Source organism: Parasteatoda tepidariorum, chromosome 10 (assembly GCF_982258835.1).
Source record: "Parasteatoda tepidariorum strain Cologne lab strain chromosome 10, Ptep-v5.0, whole genome shotgun sequence".
NCBI lineage: Eukaryota > Metazoa > Arthropoda > Arachnida > Araneae > Theridiidae > Parasteatoda > Parasteatoda tepidariorum.
Window position 1 is genome coordinate 64307567 of NC_141764.1, and position 15632 is coordinate 64323198.

The window sequence follows — 15632 nt, forward strand, 5'->3', positions numbered from 1 at the left end:
AACTATGGAAGGTTCTCCTCTCCATGTAACGTAAGTGTGTGTTAGTTACACCAAAAAATTCTCCACGAAGGCTAGTTTGTTCCAATGCTTGAGCGATGCCTGGTCGATACGAATTTTGCACCCGGCTCGCGCCGATAACAGTGCTGACGTAAAATATCCTCAGTGGTAGACGGATAAGTTATAGTCACCTTGCCATCAGGTTAACTGTGGGAAGTTCTCGTGATTTTCCTCTCCGTGTAACGGAAATGCGGGTTAGTTCCATCAAAAAGTCCTCCACGAAGGAAAATTCTCTCAATAGTTGATCCACGAGTTCCTTTGTCTTCTAGATTGGGTCGAAAATTAATAGGCTACGACGATGAACATTAGTAGTCGTAAACCCCAAACTAGGTCAGCTGTTCAACGACGGTTATAAAATAAAACAAAAAATGCTTGATCTGGGAGTTTCCTTGTCTTCTGAGTTTGGTTCAAAATTACAAGGCTACGGGGTCGAACATTGGTAGTTATAAACTCAGAATTGTGTCGGATGTTCAACATGGGTTATAAACTTATTGAAAAAGAAAAAAAAAGGAGACATATTATTATAAAATTAAACGATAATTTTCGTGCTTACTTTCACTCATAACTTTTAAAGACTAATTATTATTTTTTAAATAACAATAATATTTTATTTATAAGACATCCAAAAAGACTACTTAAAAAATAACCTTTTCATAGAATCAAAATAAACAAGAAAAACGTATCAATACAAGACCAAAAGGTTGACAAAATAGGAACAAGGAGCTAACAGGAACAGGAGCAAATAAAAACAAGAAAAAATCTAGATTTGTACTGCCAAGGAGTGTCCTCATACAGGCAGTTAGAAAAAAATTTATACTTAAACATTAAGCACAAGGTAAAAATATTATATTATAACTATATTATAACGAAAAAATTTAACAGTTATAAGCTGATGAGCTATACAAATATTTGTTATTAAAATTTATAATAATCGAAGATTCTTGAATAACACGAAATAGAAATTTTTACATAATTTTAAACTAAATAATTTTAAATGACGGAATCTGAAATTCGAACGAAATCGGATAAATATTTTTTAACCAGTGGCGTAGCGAGCTTAACTCGCGCCCGGGGCACAATATCCTTTTAGCGCCCCCCCCCCTTCCATTCGAAAACCATATAATATTATATGTAAAATATACTCGCAAATTAATAAATAAAGTCATAGACTCAAGCTAGGCTTTAAATTTGAGACAAAAAATGTAGTTGAGAGAACAAGACTAGATTTTGAAATGTATATGATCATCTAGAACAGGGGTCGGCAACCTGTTTGACCTTAAGGGCGCAATACTAAATTTGAAAATCACCGAGGGAGCATATTTTACAGATAATCATGCACAATCCTAAACTCAACTGACTACTTGCTGTATATCGCCGTTTGACAAGAGTTAAGTAAATCGCTCTGGCTATCATGCATTTACATTAGTCCAGCGAGGGCGCATTAAAAATCGATCGGGGGCGCCCGCGGGGGCAGCGTTGCCTACCCCTGATCTAGAATTAGTTCAAAAGATACCTATTATTTATTTTACATATTTATAAAGAAATATTTTAAAAACACGCAGTTTTAAAACAATAAAAAAGTAAATATTTATTATCTCTAAGGAGATACATATATTTAATAATCATATGATTATAATACATTAATAAAACTAATTACTATGTCTAAATTTTTCGTCCTTTTGATGAAGCAAATGTATCAATAATATCATCAAAATTGATCATTTAAAATTTTTCTCTTTCCACACTTAAAAATGCTAGGTCACTTAGGTGATCTGTCAAAATTAATTTTAATTTGCTGAATGAACGTTCGCAGCTAGCAATTGATACTAAGATAGTCAGGAGTATTTGAAATGCCGCTCTCAGATTTGGAAAAACATCTTCTCCATTCGAGATTGATTATAAAAGTAAGAAATTCTAATGGAGTTTTAGGTTTAATTTCTTTTCTACTGCGGAGTAACATTTTGCTGTCACATATTTTGATAGAAAGTTCTATTACATTGAAATCTGTATTATAAAATTCACCCAGATTTTTAAAAAAAAAATTTCAAGGTCGTTATCAACATTATCCTTGTTTAATAAATTTTCAACCTTTGGTAGAAATCCAAATTTGAAATTAAGGTCACTTAATCGTGTACACATTTCTTGTTGGACACGATCAAGAGTGCTTTTCATAACGCAAGAAATTTCACTTTCTGCGGAAAGACCACCATAGCACGTACTCGTATTGTTGTATAAATGTTATTAAATATAACATTTAATATTTAATAACATTTCATTTTTATTCTAAGCAGAGCGCGATGACAAGGACGTGAATTAAATATTGAAATATATTTAATATGAATATGAATTTAATATAATATGAATATGAATTTAATATAATATTTAATAGGAATTAAATATTAAATATTATGAATAATATTTATGAATTAACACTTATTATATTACACTGGCACTAATTTAAAATATATTTTCCAGAAATCAATTATAATAAAAAAAAATTATCCAGCAATTTTTTGTTTTGTGGACCATTTGGCGCCCCTTTGTGAGTAGCGCCCGGGGCATGATGCCCCCCCTTGCCCACCCCTCGCTACGCCACTGTTTTTAACTAGTAAATTTTAAAAAGAAGTCAGATTTTGAAATCTTTATTTCTTTTAAAAGTAATTTTCGATCGATATGCATGATAACGCTTAGCAAGGAAAATTTTTTTTTTCACTGGTTTAAAAATTTTTAAGGTATTTTTTATAAGCTTGTAGACTAAAACCGCATTCAGTTTTTTATACATTGCATTGCAGTCCATGCAACTGATTTATACCTTTGCGTATATTTAAATGAGATAAAGAAGCAAACAATAGTTTAATTTTAAAAAAAATATATACATGACATTTTTTTAAAAAATAAACTAATTTGTTTTAGACATGTGACGTAGAATGGGTATTTATTATCATGAAATAGGTATCTATTAGGAAATATCAAAAGAGATAAAACAGAGATTAAAGATGTAAAGACATCCGATTTTATCAACATTTGTTCTCAAGCCTCACAAAGATAAAAAAAAGAATGTTGTTGAGCTGAGGATTTCTTAATTGGAATGGGTTATCATCAATAAAATTGTTGTAATACCGCGCTCTTGTAAGTTTTGCAATATTTAAAGAGAATCAAAACGATTTTGAAAAAAAAAAAACGAATACATTAAAGGTAAAAAAGAAAAAAGTAAATCCCTTCTATTTCATAACTAATCAAAGATAACAAATCGAACGACCCTATTTTTTTACAAAACTATGAGCTTTCCTCATCTATTTCACAATTGTTTCGCATTCATCATTGTTTATCATTAAATCCTGATATTTACCATGGAAAATAAATTACTTTTGTTCAATTTAGTAAAATTTTTAAGCAACAAAGTTCTGCGTGTAAAATAGATTTATCAAACTAAGAACATTTCGCTAATAATAATTTTTTTAAAATATATATTATCTAATTACAACTTTTATTTAATGCAGTTCATACGTCGTACGCCTCATCTTTTATGTAATTCTGAATAAATTTATAGATGAACTCATTTTCGTTGTCAACGTTCTCTCCGTCATATGGAGTAATAATAAATAAAAAAATTTCACTTTTTCCGATGGTCAGGACTCAAACCAATGATTTAACTACAAAGGAAAGTTTTTGTCAGCAGTGTGATTTTATGGAAACTAAAATTTAATTTCTGGTAACAAACAAAATCTGTCATAACTGAAAAAAAAAATGAATAGTACTGATAATCGATATTCTACATTGATGCCAACTTGTTTAAAACAAAAATAGGAATACAAAGCATAAGCCAATCAGAGGTAATTATGACACAAAGTGAAAAACAAAATATCGATACCAAAATATCACTTTATAAATCATATACGTTTCATATTTAATATAATTTTTTGAGTTAACAGTTTTAATTAAATTACTTACTATTGATGAATATATCTTTATAGTAACTAATTCAAGAAAAAACTTACAAAAATCGCGTGAATATGAATTGTAATACTGGATTTTAAAATCGCGCCAATATGAATTGCGATGTTTCATCTTCAAAAAGGGTGAATATGGTCTTGATATGTGCGGAATTCTGAGGTATTCCCGGAAAAAATGACCTGCCCTGAGTTGAAAGAAAATTGACTTGAACGAAAAGGCTCTAGAATACCGAAAAATCGGATTATTTTGATCTAAAATCGTATTTATGGAACAAGGCTAAAAAATCGGAACAAATATGATTTAATCAGAACAGTTGGCAGCCATCTCTCAAGAAGAGGGCATAATTTTAGTACAAACTTTATTTACCTTAATTTTTTTTTTTTAAGTATAAGTAATGTCTTCCATTCCGCAAATAGACCTACTAATACTCTCAACACATCTGAGTTAATAGATATATTTTTTCTCTGTTGGTTTTGGAATCATAATAAATTTTTTAAAAGTGTTAACGCATTGATCGACTGATCTGTAAAAGCAATTATACGGTGAAACCTCTCGGGAGCGACCACATTGTTCCACAGTAAAATGGTCATCAAAGGTGGTTGGTGATTCTTTCTTAGAGGTTACTTCGATTAACTTCGAAAAGTTATTGAAGGTATATGATTTTTCACAAACGATTTTAATTTCAATCAGTGTCATTTTCTTTGTGCGGAAATGCCACTTGTGTTGGCATGGAAACTAATAAAATTTAGCCTCAACAAAAATTATCCCTACTGATGCGATTATGAGGTAAAAACAAATTGACCAATTATGAATGAGAGAACTATTTTAAATAAAGAAACAATTATGTTTTTTTGTTTAAATTTGCATTTAATTTTATATCATAAGAAGAGAAGAGGTTTGCTTGCTTTTTTCTAAAATAACTTTTTTTTTTTAAAATTTAACTTTCAACACTGAAAATAAATCATTGATAATACACTCTGACTGCAACATGTGTAGATATATTTCAAAGATCTCCAAAAAGAGCTTTGTAAATAACAGCCTCATGCAAATATTTTAAATGCATTTTTTAATGTCCTTATTTGTTTTGAAATTTTTCCACAGTTTTTGTGGTCCCTGCTAAAGGTTTTCTTCAACACAAATTCTATGGAAAAAATTCCATGCCTCCCGAAATTGGTCCTAAATAAAGGAAGTCACTACATAGAGGTTGTCTTTCCTGGAGGTTTCACTGTATTTACAAAAAGAAATCATTCTTTCTGTAAAATGAGTTTTTTTTACCATTTATTTTGAATATTAAATTCTTTTCTCTACTATTTTCGTTTGGGAATGTAATTTATATAGTAATTACTATCCAAATGATTTTTGTATAGTTAAAAGTTGAAAAATTACAAGTGTAAACAGCTATGAACGGATGTATCATCATATTTTACTGATTTGGTGACTAACTTGGCATGTATAAAGATTAAATATCTATTTTTGGACTTATTTACATGCAATTTTTGGCAATAATGGTTGGAGAATGTAAAATTAAAATTTATATTACGCAAAATAATTTTCAAAAATGATGCCATAATATTTACAATTATTTTAGCAATGGTGGTTCAAAGAATATAATAGTTGCATTCTGATGAAACTCATACTTTTCAGTAAAAATGAAGTCTATTAGTCAGATTAATATCATTAATTTAATCGATTTTAACCTTTGGTACAGTAAATGAATCAGTATTTAGTTTTACAATTTGACCTTACTATATAACAAAAATATTTTAGAGAAAAAATATTCCGCTAAGGAAACATTAAAGTGCTAGATTTAATGCAATACAAACTCCTACTTAATTTTTCTGCTAAGCCAAACAATTTTAAAATTTGCTCATCATTTTTAACTTTCCCCTCATCCTAATCATTTTTAACTTCAAGCTGGTTCCCACCTTGGTACCTATATTTATTCAGATTAAGAAATTTTAAAGAAGATTTTTAACGAAATGGTTCATTAAATGCACATTTGATCACATACACAAAAGGCTGTTGACGGGGGATGAGTTTTCTGAAGAAAAAAAAAACAGAAAAAGCTGAAAATAAAAATCCAAAAATGTTATCTGCAAAACACATTTTAATTAATTGAGAAAGTACCAGAAATTTGAGCAAGAGAAAAGTGCATGTTAAAGGATATACAGAGTCATCACTCAAAAAATTCCCTGCGTTTTCCCGGCACATGTTATATATACATAATCACAGAGCTCTTGTGAGCTATTTTAGGATAACGATGCTAGTTTTAGTTGATGGAAAAACAAATATCTAGATAGATTAAGCTTTGAGAGGTCTAAATTTTTTATAAGACAAAAATAAGAAATAAATTTTCCAATTTGTAAAGAAAAATTTAAAATTCCCTGTAATTTTACTTGTTATAGATGATTTTTAAATTCCCTGTCTTTTCCAGGTTTTCCCTATGAAGTGGTAACCTTGATATACCCATGGAATATTATATACGTTTTAATAAAAAGTGCGATTTCTCTTGTGCAATTCTTTTTAAAAAAAAATCGAATGAATGCAAATCTAATCAGATTAATATATATTGTGATGTGTAATTTTAAATTGTGCGAAAATGAATTTTAATGTGTCATTATAAAATAGCGTGAATACAAATTCTTCAATAAGATTTTTAAAACCTTGGAATATGAATCGTAATGTGTAATTTTGAATCACATAAATAGGGAACGTTATGTGTGATTTTAAATTGTAAGAATGCAATTTTCAATCCCATATTCATAGGTGAAAAAAATCGTAAATTGCTTTTTTTTTTTTTTTGATAATTAGAAAAAAAAAGAAAAGAAAGGAATTTTTCTTTTTATTAAATTGAAGAAAAAAAGAAATGGGCTGTTGACATAGGCCACAAAAACAAAAGGTACCCCACAATTTATAATAAAATGTTTATTCAACAGAGAAATGTGCATTTTTCTTTTTTAGAATTTCAACAATATATCAGACAATTAGCAACATTGAGCACAATTAAAACAATCATAACTTATGAAAAAAAAAGCAAAAGAGGAACATAGTCATGAACAGATAAAAATAACATTGAGCAACGAATAAAATACACCAATTTGGCTAGGCTATAATGATCACAGGGCCTTTAGTTGCGATGCAGCTGCTTCCAATACTCTTTCACTTGTACCTATAAGATATTCAATGCAAGATCTTTTAAAATAACTATAATTGAAAATATTTTTTATAAATATAGTGAGATAATCTTAGTGAGCAAACTAAACTGTTGAAATGCATATGCTTAAATATCCATCATACTCAAAAACGTCATAAGGCACACGTTACTAAAATTTGTTATCTTACATTATATACACAATTTAGCTCAAAATAAGATAGCTTTATAGTCTTCTTATGTGCAGATCTGAGAGAATCCCTCACCTTTAACCATTCTCTTTTAATTTAATTTATATAAATTGAAAAGTTCATCACAATTGAAGATAAGTAAATGAAACTCCTCATATATATTTAGGTTGCTAAAGATCTATGTAAACCATTCACAAAGATAAAAACACTTTAAAAAGAAAATGGGCAACGTGCGAAAGAGGCAAGATTTGCACGCAAGAGGAAACATTTAACATTGCACAACTGTGATTAAGTTCCTAAATGTAGTCAAATGAGGAGGCAATATGGTTAATTATTTCATTCACACACATAAAAAAAGAAACATGAATGAAAATAAGAAAAGAGAAGAAAAAATTTAAATGCTTACAATCTTTTGCAAAAAATGCTTGTCACTATTGATGGTATTGAATATTATACTCTTATAAGTTTTCAAACTAAGTATTGTGTGCTATATGTTTCTTTATAAGCTTTGAAACAGAGTGTTGTGTTTCAACTTTTATAAATTTTTAAACAAAGTATCCTGTTTCAATGTTTATAGGTTGATAAGCAGAATATTGTGCTTTAATTTGTTGTATACAATTATTTACTTTATATAAAATCACATTTTATAATTTATATTAAAGTTCAGACAATAGATATTTCTTTTTATTAAACTCTTTAATTTCATTAGAAAATAATAATTCTAGTTTTATTTGCAAACTTTTTCTAAGCTTTTGTGTCTCTTTTAATGTAAAGCTTCACTCACTTTTTCTTAGATGCTTTTTTCTTGAAACTGTTAACTTATCCCAAAAAGAAATTTTTCCTTAAAAAGACTAATCCCAAAAACATGAATATTTAAATATACGTATGCAATATATAAAAATAATTGGGTTTTCTAAATAAATGAATAAATAAATATAATAATTGTCAAATAAAAATACAATTATTTTTTCTTTTTTTTTTTTGGTTTCATATCTTTTTTTCCATAGTGGTTATATTGAAATGTATTAGAAGAAATGCTCATGATTTTTTAATAAAATAAAAATACATAACTATATAAAACATTAAAATTTTAGTACTACCATGATAAAAACCCGAACATAAATCTTATTTTAAATGCTTTTTTTTGTAAAGTTTTCAAATTGGTCTAAAAATATACAAGCTTTTATGGCTATAGGAAGCTCTAAATCTAACATAGGGATAAGTTTTTTGAAATCTATAACAACCCTAATTATTTGATACAGGTGAAGAAATTTGTTTTCCTAATTTTCAGTTCTTGGCTTTCTATGTTATAGGAGCAAAGTAATAGATATTGTTTTTATTTTAAAAACCTTTTTTCAGACACAATCATATAGATTAAATTTTATTCCGCATAGCATTAAATTCAAATACAGTCAAACCCCGCTATAGTGAACCTTCAAGGGACCGAAATTTTGGTTCACTATATCCGTTACGCAGGCAATTTCACTAATGGTTCCCAAACTCCTCCCTTTTATTACATTATATTCATATAAATGACTGAAAAATATTATGTAGTAGCAAAAAATGTGTTATTTTTCATCACTCATCGTCTTGCGTACAAATAAAAATTAGTAATCTTTAGCTGATGAGCAATCCTCAACATCAGATATGGAAATACTTCCCGACTCTCAGATAATTTTTCCTGAATTTCTGTGATTCCGCTTTTTGAACCTGTCTAACCTGCCATTCGAGCACATAGAAGCAGTTTCTATAGATGGTTTTAAAAATCGGTATATGTATTTATTTTGAAGTACAAATTTCAAAATTATTACAAAGGAAATGGGGAGGGAAATCAGTCGAAGACAGAAAAAAGTTCATTATATCCAACTTCCTCACTTTTTTGGTTCACTATATCCACTAAAAATAACATTATACGTGTATAGCAAGGCACGGGACTGAGCATTTCGTTCACTATAAGCCGTGTTCACTATAGCGGGGTTTGACTGTAGTAATAAGTGTATATAACGCACACATCAAATAACATATAAATGCACCAGTTAAGAAAGATTTCAAACAATCTAATGCAAATATCAAATAAAAATAAATATTTACGAACCTGTTTCAGCTGAAACTTGTTCAAACTCTTTCATGGATGCAGTGGAATGACTCTCAAGGAAATGAATTTCTGCTGGACTTAAATCATCACTCAACTTCTTCAAAGCAAAAAGTATCTCCAACTTCTGCTGATTTAATAGATCCTGTGAAAGTTTTCCAATTTTGGTATCTCGTTCTAACTGTAAAACAAAAGTTTTTGTTTTGTTTTTTATTGTTTATGATTTCAGAATTGTTAATGTAATAACTATCCTTATGAAAAGTTACCAGTTTTATTCATGCATCTGAAAAAAGGAACAACCAAATGGGGTTTATGAAGTAAGTAAATTTTAGAAATCTTGAAATTTTTAGCAAGTTATTCTGAATAAAATTTTTGCATGTGTTTATTATTGTAAATGATTAAACATACTTAAATAATATGGCATACAGCATTTCTTACACAATGATAGCAGATGTGAACAAATTATTTTACAAGTTAACAGTATTTTGCATTCACCAGCATTTTCACATAATAGCATGTTGGAAAATTATTACAGTTTTAATGAATAGTTATAATTTCTGTTGTGTCAAGCATAAATTAGCATTATCTGAAAAATTGGCCAGACCTACATACTCAGTAATAAGAATTGATAACTACATTTGGGTACATGGGACTGAAATTGATATGCCAAACTTGGGTATTAAAAGTTTAGCAAGGTTCTGGGTAATGGCCAGGTATTCAATGCATCCATACATCAGATGCAGATTATTAAAATATTTTAAGAGCAGATATAAAAATATCATTTAAAAAAAAAAAGAAAATAACTGTTTTTTAAATTAGAAATACTAAATAATTCAAGTCCTATCTACCTGAGATAACTTTTCCCTGAGTTGTCCAGGTTGCTTTTTGGCAAACATTCTTATAACTTCTGGAGTTTGGAATGCATTGCTTATGGCAGCTTGGATAGCCTGAAAAAGCAGATTTTAAAACAAAACTTAATTTTTAAATTTATTGCAGCATTAATAAGATATTAACATTCATTTATAAAAGAGAATTTTAAGGACAACTATACATAAACTTTTTAAAAATATTTAGAATACTATACTTAAGAATATTAGGTATAATTTACATCATTGTATTAGTATAATGTTAAGAACAGAAACTTAAAATATATGCAACCAACATATAGACAAAGTTGATTTTTTGGAGAGAAAAAAAAAACAATATAAAAGAAAAAAAATTAAGAACCGTATAATTTTTTTTCTTCTTCTTTTGAACTGAAAAAAAAGGGCATTATACAATATCACAGAGATGAATATGAAATGAATGAACTAAGTGTTTTAGCAACAGTTTTAAGTGAAAACACTTTGCCAGTTTCAATGAGATAATTTTAATGATAAATACCTAAAAGCTAGTCATAGTAAGGCAGAAACACATTACATCACCAGCTCATGGTCAAGCACATAATCTTGCTCTTCAGGGTTTAATGTTAATAGACATATTAACATAAAACCCTGAATAATTTTCCCTTTATAATTTTGAATAGCACATTTGAGCCATCACTTTTTAATAAACTCAATTAATTTGCACAGATTTCATTTTAAATACATGTTGTTCCTCGATTGCTTTTTTAACGGTTACTGCTTTGAAAAATCCAATATTTTCAATAAAATATTATGATGTGCGAATTCCGAATTTGAGTAATCACTTTTCAGTCTGCTTTATTTTTTTGCCAAATTCACCATAAATTTAAGTAATGTTTAAATTATTATTTTTTTTTTACATTTCTAACTAAAGATTTCCACATGGTTCTTAAAATCGTGATTCCTTTGTTATGACATTACAACTTGTCAGTATAAATTGTACATTTAATTTATCACTTTCTGACACAGGCTCTATTTGTGCTGATTTCATCATAAATCTAATTTTCAAAAATTTTTTAAAGCAATTATTGATAAGCATGGTTTTAAAACTTTTGATTTTAATTATGACATGCAAATTTTAATACACCCATTTTAAAAATTACTTATTGATATGTTTTATTCATGCTGATTTCATTATAAATTTAAGCTATTCTTTTGTAATTATTGTGATGCTTTTCCACATGCTTTTGACAACTCTGTTACCTTAACTACTATGCTTCTAATAAAGTATTTAAATAATCACTTTTTGATACTATTTATTTGTGAATATTTCATCATAAATGTAAATTATTTTGGTAGCTAACGCCATACATTAGTACGAGGTATTTAAAATCCTGATGTTTTAATACATTAATTCAACCTGTAAAATTTGAAAGCTGAGTGAAAACACATGTTTTTAAACTGCTCACTGTTTGTAATTTATATTGTTTTAAATTCTTCGTAGCTTGGATGATATTTTTAGGAAAAAATGAAAAAGAAAATGCTTCCTATTTAAAATTAATAAACTTCTAATAATTCAAGAAATAGGAATAATATCTGAAATATAATACCAAATAAATATTGAATCTTATTTTGAATTATAATGGTTTTGTTTTAATTTTTGGTTCTTGTTTAAACTGTATTTTCTTTAATCAAAATTAATAATTCTAATTCATATTACTCGTTAAAATATGTATGTATTTTTTTACCCTCAGTTTTTTGCAGTCATAGAGCATTTTTTTTTTTGGTTAGAATTTATTCCCCCCCCAAATATATATACATTTTATAAATCATTTATTAATAAAAAGGAAAAAAAATAAGGAAAGAATATAAAAATAAGGAAAGGAAAAAATATAAAGGAAAAAAAAGGTTAAAATATGTATGTATTTTTTTACCCTCAGTTTTTTGCAGTCATAGAGCATCTTTTTTTTTTTGGTTAGAATTTATTCTCCCCCCCCCCCCCAATATATACACATTTTATAAATCATTTATCAATAAAAAGGGAAAAAAAAATAAATTAAGAAAAGTATCCGTTTCTTCATTTTTGAATGAAATTGAACTTTGTGCTTAGAACACTAACCTTACTATAAAAATTATTATATTTGCTGCTAACATGACTAAATATGTGTGGTCAGTAGTCAACCTGCTATGCAAGTGGTCCTTCACTCAAAAATGTAATTTACCCTTAGCTTATAGCACATAATTTTTATACTCTTCAAATCATATAAGCTTATGCAACTTTTAATGATGGCTTTAAAATTTAATTAAAAACAACAATAACACTTACCAATTGCATACTTCCAAGTTCATCAACAAGTGAAATATTTCCTGTCATTAAATTAGATAAAGTAGAATTAAATTCCTTTAGCTGCTCAACAGTTTCTGATTTGGTCTCCTCATATTCATCTTCATCTAAATCATTTCTAAATAAAATAATACAAAATGTGATTAGTAACTCTTTATCACAAAGAGAATACTAAAGATAAAGAATTAGTGACACACAATTCAAGTACTTTAAACAATTTTTTCATCTCCAACTTATTGTCCAATATAAAACTATTGCAGTTGCTCTCAACAAGTTTGAATGTGACATATTCAGTTTTGCATCTCAAAGATATACAGTCCTTTTGATATGTGGCTGAATAATTGTAAACAAAAATAAAATATTATTGGTTATGCAAGAATTATAAAAATGATTAAAAATGAGTAATTCAGTTAAAATTTAAAATGCACTACAGTAATAATAGTGGGCTACATAGTTATTTTGCATTTAAACTTAATCTGCCACTTATGAAAATGACTTAAATTGTAGTATAAGAACACTCAATATATCGAGGTGAGACCCTTTGTAGTTGAATATAACAGGAAAGGGCAAATATAAATTTTATACTAAATATGTCACATTCAGCAAGTTTGAATGTGGCAAATTCAGTGTTGCATCTCAAATTCCTTTTGATATGCGGCTGAATTGATTGTAAATAATTTTAATAATTATTTAATTGTAAAGAAATTGTAAATTGTAAAGAAAAATATAATATTGCTTATGCAAGAGTTATAAAAACAATTGAATATGCAGAGCTCATTCTAGGCAGGGTAAACAGGGCGCAGCACCCTGCTGCCCTTTTAGTCAAAAGAATCCACCCTATTGCCCCTGAAGTAAATTAGTGCCCTGATGTAATAGACTCCATACCCTTTTTGCCCTTTCTTTCCTCAACCCTTCTTTATTTTCCCCCTAAACTCTACAATGGATTTCTTAAACTTTTGCTATTTTCAACTCTTTTTATTTAGTTTGTCATTGCTGTCAATACCTAGATTTATATGGGAAAGGAAAAATAGCCATCACACCCCCTTGTTGCACTTGTCTTTGAAAGTTTGCAGTTACTTCCACTATCATTATATCATAATTATTATTAATAATTTTAATTATTAAATCATAACTACAGACATTTAAAAACATACATTTATTATTTTATTTATATATGCATGCATTTTAAATAAATTACTAAGCTAATTAGCTCATTAACTCAATATATATGTTAATTTATAATCAAAATTATAAATTAATATGATTGCTTTGCTACTTTTAGTAAAGTAAAAAAAAAAAATTCTTTTACTAATTGACAATGTTTTTTAATAGAATGTGTAAAGCCCATCGAAAGAAATTATTGCCTTTTTAGAATAATAATGCCCTTTTTTTAAACTTTTGCACCCTGCCCTTTTTTTCTGCCTAGAATGAGCTCTGGAATATGAGTAATTCAGTCAAAATTTACAATGCACTACAGTAATAATAGTGTTGAATGAATTACTATAAGAAAACCATCAAAATAAATAAATAAATTACGTTTCATATTTAATCTATAGGAATCCAATGTATATAAAATGCATCAAAATTTTCAATAAAATTAATTTATGGTTTGGTTTTAGAGCTTTCTTTAGAAAAAACTTGCTTTTATACCCATTTTACCTTGTTTTACATAGAGCAATTAGTTGTAGTTCTAACCAAAAAGTGGAAAATGTACAGTGAAATTAATCAAGTTGATGCCTGTCTAAGTTGACTTCCAGCATCAAGGAACAAATTTATACCATATATAACAGGAGGCAAACTTTTTACAACTAGACCACCTATCTATCTTTCACATTGACTACTAAAATAGTTGAATTTGTTTAGTTTAGAAGTATTATTGAATACTATTCTGAACTCTTCATAAGTTGACCAGAAAAAGAAATTTTTTTATTAAATCATTTTATGTACTAGAATTTCATTCTTTTGTTTAAATAATATTAAAAGCAAATCTAAACTTCTTTGTCAGCTGACTATATGGAAAAACTATAAGCACATTTGTAACAAGTTGGTTTGTCAGAATTCTAAAACAAAGTTTAATGTTGAAATTAATATAAAAATTTCTATCTGTCTTTATGTACTGATATATCAAGAAATATTTATACTTTGTAACTGGCATGCATCATTAATTGGCAATATATAAACAACATAACTTATTTAAGAGCAACAGGATATAAGAAATAATAAAAAATACTTTTGATCCATTACCCTCTTTAAGTTGACAAGTAAAGCAATGCACCTCTAATGGTCAACTTAGATTTCATTACAGCTTTGTTCATTTGATGATAACAGTTGAATTGTAACAACTTTTGAAACTAACTAGTGTAATTCTTTTTGCACTCAGGTATTAATTTTTAAGTACATTTATAAATTTGTTAATTACATGGTTTATTTATGGAATGGTATTTGAGTAAACATCGCCCGGCATGAGGTCGATTGCGATTAGTAACTAAATAAAAACTTATTTAATAAAATACACCAAAATAGGACACAGTAAAACTTATAGCACGTTAGTTGTCAATTCTTTTGAGATACACAGTCTTCTGTTTCATAAACAAAACAGAGGTAAAAAACTATTGACTTAGATGCCGCCCTTTCAATTTAATTAAGCTTAGGTATATACAGATTCTTTTTTATCATAAACAATTTATTTTTTTAAAAAAAGTATCTAGTAGGCAAATGGCCATTAATGAATCATTTTTAAAAGATATATTTAAATGTTTCATACTTGCACTCCTCCAAATCTGCAAGTTGCGCTACCAGACGATCTAATTGTTCTTCTAGATTTTGCTTCAACTTGTGGGTTTCTGAAAGTCCTCTAGATCTAGATGACATTTTCACATTAAAAATATACTGCACAATAAAATTTACAACAAATTAAAATATAATAAAAGTATCATGTCAATAAAATTATAAACAAACATTAAAAGGAGGAAATCTGGTTGCCCCACGGTTACGAGTTAAG

At 27.9% G+C, this 15632-nt stretch overlaps 1 protein-coding gene across 1 annotated transcript; it reads right to left on the reverse strand.

The window, feature by feature from the left end:
- Positions 1-6921: 6921 nt before the first annotated feature.
- Positions 6922-15619, reverse strand: LOC107455001 (protein LZIC). Its single transcript, XM_016072382.4, has 5 exons — positions 15396-15619; positions 12614-12749; positions 10294-10392; positions 9449-9626; positions 6922-7180 (listed from the first exon to the last, which is right to left on the reverse strand). The coding sequence occupies exons 1-5, from the start codon at positions 15500-15502 to the stop codon at positions 7128-7130; spliced, it is 573 nt and encodes a 190-aa protein (XP_015927868.1). The 5' UTR covers positions 15503-15619; the 3' UTR covers positions 6922-7127.
- Positions 15620-15632: the final 13 nt, after the last annotated feature.

What these genes read in the sequence shown, in the direction of transcription:
- LOC107455001 (XM_016072382.4), bottom strand. Translation starts at nt 15,502, where the DNA reads ATGTCATCTAGATCTAGAGGACTTTCAGAAACCCACAAGTTGAAGCAA. An exon ending in GCAGATTTGGAGGAGTGCAA is followed by an intron (nt 12,750 to 15,395) that starts GTATGAAACATT and finishes TATTTTATTTAG; the next exon opens with AAATGATTTAGATGAAGATG. An exon ending in TCAGGGAAAAGTTATCTCAG is followed by an intron (nt 9,627 to 10,293) that starts GTAGATAGGACT and finishes TTTGTTTTACAG; the next exon opens with TTAGAACGAGATACCAAAAT.